The sequence below is a fragment of the Falco cherrug genome, chromosome 1 (genome assembly GCF_023634085.1).
Source record: "Falco cherrug isolate bFalChe1 chromosome 1, bFalChe1.pri, whole genome shotgun sequence".
Taxonomy (NCBI): domain Eukaryota; kingdom Metazoa; phylum Chordata; class Aves; order Falconiformes; family Falconidae; genus Falco; species Falco cherrug.
Genome location: NC_073697.1, coordinates 118195580 through 118204944, shown reverse-complemented (window position 1 = coordinate 118204944; position 9365 = coordinate 118195580). Strand labels below are relative to the sequence as shown.

At 46.6% G+C, this 9365-nt stretch overlaps 1 protein-coding gene across 1 annotated transcript in view; it reads right to left on the bottom strand.

Moving 5' to 3' along the window:
- Positions 1-218: 218 nt before the first annotated feature.
- The window catches only part of SHISA6 (shisa family member 6), a 246079-nt gene continuing 236932 nt past the window's right edge, over positions 219-9365 (bottom strand). The window contains 1 exon segment of the mRNA XM_055700786.1: positions 219-6458. Within this exon segment, the coding sequence (XP_055556761.1) occupies positions 5908-6458 (551 nt within the window). The 3' untranslated portion in view covers positions 219-5907.

Below are 9365 nucleotides of genomic sequence, written 5' to 3'. Positions count from 1 at the left end.
ATAGTTTACAAATGCAAAATTAAAGAAGGGCAACTTTAAAATAAAATCTTACAGGCTGGCATGACAAAATTTTACAGCAAATAGTAACGTCTCACTTTTCTCCCCCTGCTATATTCTGGCATGATGGTGGAATGCAGTTAATAAATGTGTAAAAATAATGACTCTTCCAGACCTTGTAGCATTCATTTTAATAGGCGCTATTTAACTACACACAGAAATATAGATATCTACCTTTCCAACGCTGGTTACAAAGATTGGGAAGGCTGCCAAGAAAATGGCCTTTTTTTCCCCCAATAGATATCAAAAAAGAAACAATTTATATGTTGAAATTGCCTTTATTTTTTAATCCATAAATATTTGTTACTGACAAAAGTGGAAAAATCCTTAAGACTCTAAATTTTACTAAACTGATAATAGTTTTGTTTACAGTACATACAGAATGTGCTTTTACAGGTAAGTATAACAACAAGAATAATACAGAGAAAAACAGTCAAATACTGCTCATCTTGAAGCTTATTTAATGGTTAACCAAGAGTCTGTGCAAAGTTACAGATACAAATGTACTTCCTCTTCAGTACTACTGTATAATAAACATGGAATCCATAAACTGGGCTAAAGCACAAAAATATCCACTTAAACCCTCTTAGGAAATATTGTCCCCCAAACTAAAAATATTACAGTAAAAGTGTCTTTCTCAGAGCCAAGAAATTCTTGCTACAAAAACGTCTAACGTGTTTGCAGACAGAAGGTCGGGAGCCGTTAGGAAGCACACGGGCAGGGTGATGGACACACGTCTTCCTGCAGCGGAGGCGGTGGGGATGGAGCATCCCGGGCATCGTGCGGTCACGGCAGAGACACGGGACGCCGCTTTGCTCGCTACTGAGAGGAGAGATCTCTTTCAGATTTATGATGATGTGCTCCAACGGGATCGTCCAGCTGTCCCCTTGCCCCTGGGCTGCCAGCGGGTGAAGTATGGGTTGGTTTTCCCAGCTGGGCTTTGGGCTCAGTGCTGGCACCTCCGTGAGAGCCATGAACCACCCGAGGGGCTGGGAACGACACCTACCACCCACTTACAGACGTACAGCACAGAGGTGGCTGCTCTCTAACCAGCAGCCCCAATGCAGGCTTATTGCTAACAACACTTTTTATGAAAAGATTTAAGCCCCTTTCTCACTTATTTCCCCCACTGACTTCTCTCTCGTCTGAAATATACTTGACCGCGAAACCTGCATGTCAAATAGATTTCAGCAGAGTCCCTCCTTCCAGATCAGCACTGAATCTGAAACAAAACTGAGACAAGCTATTTCTCTATCACATGAACTGAAGATGGCAAATTGATCACAAATTAGAACACTCACTTCAAATACAACTAAAGTTACCCTCTTTCATGAAGTTGTGGTGGAAGAAGATGAAGACATCTTCCCAGCCACCAGGAACTACCCATCTCTTACAAAACCTTGATGCCAGGCTCTCGCAGATTCCTGGTGGGAATGCTTCTGATAGACACAAGAACAGAAACACGCATGCGGGAAGCCCAGGTTCATGGGAGCAGCTCTGCAGCCAGCCAGGCTGGCAGAACAGCAAACAGAAATGAAACCTAGGTCAGGAAAGGAGGGCTTACTCACTGGTAACTGTCCGTTTCTTCCCACCCACCCCCATCCCCCAGTAACAGATCATTATTTATAAAAGGAACATTAAAACATTGAAAAATATTTCGTTTTTCCTTAAAACACAATTCACCGGCATGAGAAGACTTTTATGACAAAATTTCCATTCCATGTGGTGCTCTCTGTGGTTCATTAAAAACAGGTTTCCACATTTCAAAGAGTGATTTAATATCGTTTGGAAGCTTAAATTGGTACTGGGTCAGTCGGAACTTAATGACTGCATTTTGCACTATGTATGTATATGTATGTGTTCGTGTGTATATACATATACATACATGTCTCTGTATCAATGACAGAGTTGTATAAAATCCAGTGCAGCTCACTGTTATGTGTTTCTGCTTGGGGAATGCAAATAATTATCAGTTTGTAGGAAATAATATAAACTTTTCTCTTCCCCCTCCCCCAGTCCCTGCACATGCACTCTGGGAACTGGGTGCTCCACAGATGTGTGTTCCCACCTGTGGGTTGGAGATAGACAGATCAATTCTTCAGAGTATATTAGATTAATCAAGGCAGATTAAATTTTACTATACAGAGGAATTTGACTGCTTCCTGCTTTTCTCCTGAATGCAGAACGCTACGGTGACTCAGCCAAGAGGAGAAGAAAGCAGAAAGGTCAAAGAGCAGGTGACAGCGTCCCTTAGAGCTGCTGCCTGCTCGGGACCCTGGCCAGAAGGAGAGCAAGGGAAATCTGGGCAGCTGCATCCCCCCACCCCAGCACTCTCATTCTGGACAGACGCCGGGTTGCAACACATCAGACGTGATGTGGCAGGACAATGGTGACAAACAATATTAATGAAAATGCTTTGCTGTTCTACAGTGTCTGTGGTGAGAGGGTCTCAAAGCACTTCATAGACGTTATGGGATGAACCCTCATAATGCCTCTGCGGAACAGGAAAGTGTTACCATCATCATCACATGTTGACCACGGGGAACCAAGTGCTGGGGACCAGGCTGTGGATCACGACACCTAGTCCTGGACCAAGTGTCCTTTCAGCGACAAACTCTCAGAATGAAGAATAAGGGAGAAAATGACGTAAGAACACCTCTGTGTGCTGAAATGGCTACCAGCCTGTTGCAGCACACAAAGCAAGCCATGGGAGCACATGGTGCCCAGGAGCAAAACGTGGTCACTCAGGGCACGGTGTTTCCAAAGAAATTTGCTGAAAATTTTCTGTGGTGGTGGCAGTCCTGAAGAGATTTGACCTAGAAAGGCGTTTGGATGGTTCTTGTTGGACACATCCACTTGAAACTGTTGAGTGGGTGTGAAAGACGAGGAAATGGGGCTAAGATTTCTTTGGAGGATTATTGCCCAGGTAGGACAAGTTAGCAGAGGGCCTGTGATACGTGTCAGTCAGAATAAGAGAAGGCTCTGAGGTCAAATGGCCTGGAGCACAGCACAGCATCTGCACAGGTTACTTGAGTGAAAAAATTCCATATTTGTATCTTGACCAGCAGCTTCTTAGTTCACGAATGGAACATTTAGGTGAAGACTAGAGCTTGAGACATACAGCTATGGAAATGGAAAGAGAGCAGTGTTCACCTACCCATGGCCTCACTTGGTCACCTCTGCTCCTCCAGCTCTGCCACCTCAACTCCTGGAGACTCTAGGGTGGACCCTCCTCTCCCACAGTGTTCACATCTCCCTGCTTGCAGAGGGGAGATCCTGGCTTTGCTTGGGCCAAGAGAGAATGGAAGAGCCTCAGAACCTCAGCAGGGACTGCCTCCCCATCAGCCATGTGCGTTCCTCTTCTCTTCACAAGAGTCACAAACTTCGGTCTGTGGGAAGGTCAGCAAGGGCAATATCTTCACAGGGCATGCCTTCTGTGAAGGAATATCCATTGACTGAGCTGAGGAGCTTGGAGGTAGTCAGGGGAGAGAAGTGTCCATCAAGGGAAGGGGTCAGGAGATGAGGTGTGAGCCTTTCGTCTCTTGTCCCTCCCGTGCCATGAACTGCCACCTTGATCCATAGACAATTCAGGTTGTTGCCTAGAATGGTTTTGCCCAAGGCTGCGTGGTAGTGATCATCTGAACCGTGGAGACTCTTATTTATTCCTTCCCAGCTCAGTTTCCATCAAACAAAGCCCTGGTGCTTCTCACAGATGGAGTCCTTTCCCAACACAGCCTCCATCAGGCAGGGCAGAAGCAAGCTCATGAACTAGGACCAGCAGCCCCAGGACAGTCTGGGAAGGGGAAAGGCTGCATGGCTATCCCACCGAGGTCTACCTCTAAATCCCACCAGGGGAAGATGGCATGCTCCTCCTGCCTACCCTGCACCAGCAAAACCTGGTGCTGCATTGTGAGCCTCCACACAAGTCTCAGGCTCACAACAACCTGCAATCGTATGCTACAGGACTGACGTGTTGACCTGGGAACATCATTAAGGCCAGGAGGTGGGAGGTATTTAAGGAGAGGGAGAAGGACAGAGATAATTTAAATGAAGTTTAGTGAAGAGATGGCTCTTCACTAGGAAAAGATTCAGCGTGGGAATGTAGGACGTGAAGAGAGCAGTACTGCATGGGAATGTGTTTACAGCCTGAAGTCGGTTGTCGTTTCACCCAGAGGAGATCACACATGCTGTTTGCTTGGCAGCATGGGGGTGTGCATGTGGTGGGGCTTGGAGTGCACACCACGGATGGTGTCCAGCACTGACAGTTACAGCACCAGGTCTGGCTGGCCTTCAGAAACCTCTGAGACCCTTTCCTGGCCACAGAAGTATGTCCCAGTCTGAGTTCTACAGAATTTGGTAGGAACACAAATACAAGGGGGGAAAAATAAAACTGAAACAAAACCAAAGCCAACAAAAACCAAAGCCAAGCCCAATCTGGCTAGAAAGCCGAAGATAAAACCCTCACAAATTCTGGACCCACGAGTCTACCTTTTAAAGATTTTACAAATATACAGTATCTAATTAGCATTATATCAGATATACAACATGCCCATTTATTATAATTATGCTGATATATAATTTATATGCATGAAATGTAACTGTCTTCATGGTTAGGATTGGTACTCAGTGGAATTTGAATTTGGAAGGTTTTCTTGGGGGGCTATTACATGGAGAGAAAAATCATGGAAAATTACTGACCTGCTTTTTGGTAGAGAGAGACACCCTCAGCTTTGTGCTTCTGCTAAGGGCTACAAAAAGATTTGCTACGTATGGAGTTCTAGGTCGTAACTGAGAGGAGAAGATATGTTCAGAAACTGGGGAACTGGTCTGCGATTCTGTGAACTGGGCCAGTGGAGAATGCTGTCAGCAAAAAAAAAACTTCTGGGGAGCAAATCCAGGCTTGGTAAAATGTGGGGTAACCTCGCCTTGCAGGGGTCTCGGTGGAGCCAGGACCTCCCCCCGCACAGGTCAGCAGTGGAAGCTGAACCAATTCTGGTGCTTTAGGTTCAGCAGTGGCGAGAAGCTGGAGGAAGAGAAGCCCCAATCCTCCTTCCTATTTACACGTTGGAGACATCGATATACTAGAATGAGTGGAGAAAAGGGTCTAACAAGCATTTCAGCATATTTGTGCTTATTGAACACATCAACCCCACTACTTCCTACACTGAGAGAGCAGGCGATTTGTAGGCACTAGTATGTTTTTATATTATGAGTATATTTAATATAAACTAAAACCTTATTTCTCAGCCAGGCTATTCTTGTCCCTAGATCTGTCAGTCCCCTAGGAAGGTCTGCCCTTGAGTTCACTGCAAGGGTTACAAAGAACAGATGTATGGTGCTGGCTGATACTGAGCGGTCCAGAGGTGGTCCCCAGCAGCCAGAAGCTTACCTACTTGCTACAGAAAGGCCAAAGATGAAGGCTGGCATGAGGACCGAGAACGGGGCCCCTTCCCCCAAGGATGAGGTGCTGCATGTTGTCCTCCCTGTCATGGGCTGCATGAGACTGCTTCTACTTGTAGCAACTGAAAAGTCCTAAGTTCGTAAAAACAATGAGATGATGCAGGTGAGCCCTTGGAAGGAGCCATCTATTACTATGGCTTTCTTTGACAGAAACTGATGCACGTCAGGAAATTTCCTCTATTATCCCTCCCTATCATCTGTTTGCTTGCTCAGGTTCTTCTTATGTCACCGATGAAGGGGTGGCTTTAAAAACAAGGTGGATGGGACTGTCAGAGAAGTCTTTTCAGACACTGAGTTATTAGAGGTTATCTTGGCCTATAAGGCCACTGCAGTATGGGGTGCTGTGGCCACCCCAGTCCTTAATGAGTATCTACAATGCACGAGGTCATATCAAACAGTCACCTCTGTTTTGCTCGCTGTGCGGTAGTGGTGGTGGTGTCCTGGGATATAATGCAGTTGTTCTACCGTGTTGTGCCGTCGGGAGGCAAATGCTTGGCGCTTGGCAGAGGTTGGGTTCATACCTAAAGTATTGTACAAGTTATTTGAGGCACTAGGATGGGAGTGCATTTTTGTCATCCTGTAGCGATCCAAGACGGGTGTTGATACAAAGACGTCTGTGTGTGACAATGCCCGTGACATAGACTGCTCGGGGTACCCTGACCGCTCCGGGGAGAGCAGGGGGTCTTGGGAGTGGAGGCGCTCTGCGGACAAAAGCTGCTCGTCTGAGAGGATCCGTTCATAGGACATGCTAAACTCCTCGGGCATGATCCTCTCAGGAGACAGCACTCTGTCCTGGGACATGGCCCTGATGGGGCGGCGAGGTCTGTCCCTGTGGTTGGTCTGTTGAGACATCTTGATGACGTTGATAGGGAGCGTGCCCCGGGCTGCCAGGTCAGGCAGGTGTCTCCTCCTCATGTAGTATTCATCAGCCTCTTTGTCAGCTGTGGGAAAGGAAAGGGAACGGTTAGAAATGTCAGAGCGTTGTCCCACGGGGTGAGAAGGGGCTGTGTACAGACACAGCCTTGGAGCAGCCTCCTGGTGAGACCCAAGGGACCACCTGCCAGCGGTGGGACCTGGGCATGGACACCCACGTCAGGGTGCTGCCTGTTGGGGAGACGCCAGCCCTGTGTGGGTTGTGTCCCCGTGGGCTGATGGCAGACAGGGAGAGGTATAATCGCATGCAGGGGGGTGTAAGTGCCCGTGCAATGCATCACACCTTCTTGCACCATGACACAACAGGCCCCGTGTGCTGCCAAGTCCAGACGGTGGCATCGCATGATTAACACGAACGGTGAGTTATGGAGCAATTATCAAATCTGACCTTCACGATACACTTATAAAGAAAGCACAGGGAAGGTGAGCTGAGGCAGACAAGTTCCCCATGTGAGGAAACTCATTCCTCGTTTCTGGCCTCAGATGTGGATGTGCTATGAAATCATGAGTTACCTCATCACATTTTTTATTACTATTTTTGAATATTTGTAAATGTGATCACAAACCAGGTTTGGTAGGCATGGGATGCTCTTTCTGAGATACTGAATCATCTGCCTAAAGTTTCTTTTTCTTCAGACGCCTTGGTTGATATAATAGACTTTGTCCCATGGAATGTTTCTTGGTAAGTTTGCTGCTTCTGTGTCTTAATTGATCTCTTTGTTGCTCAGAAACTCAGCACAAACACGCATGCATGCGCTCCTCTTGGCTTTCAGAAAAATGCTTCAGGCTCAGAGAGGTTGTTGGCTACTGCAGCTGTATCCTGATACAACACTTTAATCCTACAGCAGCTGGAATCACCTGGTTCAACCAACATGTAATTTGAAGAAACAACTTCTCAATTATTTCAGATTTTTTTCAAAAAAACCCAGCAACAGAAACACAAAAGCTTTCTGGTAAACCCATTTGATATTCATGTGCCTTAAACTGGGGTACTGAGGTTACCTACCTGGAAGGAGCACGAGCAGTCCTTGGGCTTCAAGCCCAATGCAGTTTGTGAACTGTCTTGATGTGCCTGTGGCTGCAGAGGTATAAAGTGTGGAACACCAGTCCCTCACCCTGGTTACCCAGAGCTCTCCTGGACTGGCGTGCTTGCTGCTGATGGGATTTGCTCTCCAGAGTATGTATTGTAGGAATGAGTCTTTTTTTTGCAATCAAAAACTTCTTGGAAGAGTATCTCATTACAGATGTCAGACAGCAGCTCCCCTGGCCTCAAACTCCTGTGTCTTTAAAATCACCTTCTAGGAAGCCTGAGAAGGACTGGGGAAATTCCGTATGGCTACAGCAATTCTAGACATTTTTGTTCTATAATGTGGCCATAGACAGACTTGCACACACTTAGTGTGCACAGGCTTGATAATGATGCTTGAAGCTGGGTGCAGAATAGAGGCTAAGCAATTAGTACTCTGGCACTTGGCCTCTGTTCTGGATGAGAGAAGTTGCACTGGATTTGCCCAAGTGACTCTAAATAGATGTAATTAAAGCAGAGAATGTCCCAAATGGAGATGTGCTTGGATGCTCACACCTGGCTGTGGTAATTGCCAGCTACAGCTAAACCAGCTTATGCAAGGTTTACGGTGGTCAGAGCCTGCTAGTGAGCCAGCAGAATCGGCTGATTAAAAGTGGTTGGAATTTTTTCCTTGCTAATTTAGATAAAAAATGCAGCATGGTATACACTTTAAAAAGTTTTGCCAATTAGGAGCATTTAAAAAGATCCTTTCCTTCCCTTTTCCAACCCTGTAAACAGTGTAGCAGTCTGCATGGCCGCTTGCTGGCAGTGGCTAAACCATCCAGGGAACTGATTTCATTTCAAAGGTGCTTCTAGGCTCGTACAGGCTGTCTCCTCCCGTGGTGCTGAGAGACACACATCGATGCTGGCACGGCTATCCTGAGAACATTGCAGGTGTAGACAAACTTCACATCTCCATCTCAAAGGAATCAAAGCCCAAACAGCGTTTTCCCGTGAACAACAAGCTGGTTTAAGCAGGCACCAGACAGACATTTAACAGGCTGTTGCCTCTGAAAGGTGGTGGCAGCTCGTCGGTGTCGCTGAGCCAGTCATGGAGAACGTAGCTTGAAGAGAGGCCGAGCGTGCTGTATCACACGTGTGCCTTCATGCCAGGGGAGAAGCTCAGCACAGCTCTGTAAACAAAGCAATTCTGCACCCAGGGAAAGCAGTGCAACAAATACAGCTCCAGGCTTTTGAGACTGGAGGCACCAGGTGCTTCACCCACTGCGCGGTGGGGGAAACTGTGGACACCAGGTTGCATAGTTTGCTCGAATCAAAATGTCTCCAGGACTTGAAACCATCCGGTCTGATTCATCCCATCCGCATTGCACCACCCAGTTCACTGGGGTAGTGAGGCTCTGATACTGCTACCCCTCATCTTCTCATTGATGCTCATGCGATAACTGACATTTGTAATTTTAGCCACAATAAAACTACAAATATGCTTCTCCCTGATGGATGTGCTTAAAAATTCAGAAATGCGTCCTAAGTGGATTCACAAAGGCCAGGAATGATGAGCAGACAGAAGGAAATCACTGATGTATTGATTGACAGAAATTTCTCTTTTTTTAAATCAGTCTCATACTTCTGGGGCTTCACTTGTTTTTTTCAAACATTTGGAAGTGGGATTACTAGAAACCACATTTTCTGCACGATTTCTGGGCTTTTTAGTTGTGGGGGTTTTTTCTGCCCCTTCTTTCTTCCTTTGGCAGTTTCTAGAATATTGACCAGGACTGGTCTCACCAGACTTTGGGAGTGTTTGTCTGACCTGGCTTTGGGATAAACTGATTTGCCCTCAGATGGCTTTTCCACCCCACCCCCTCCCATTTGGAGGGAGACCCCCAAATGG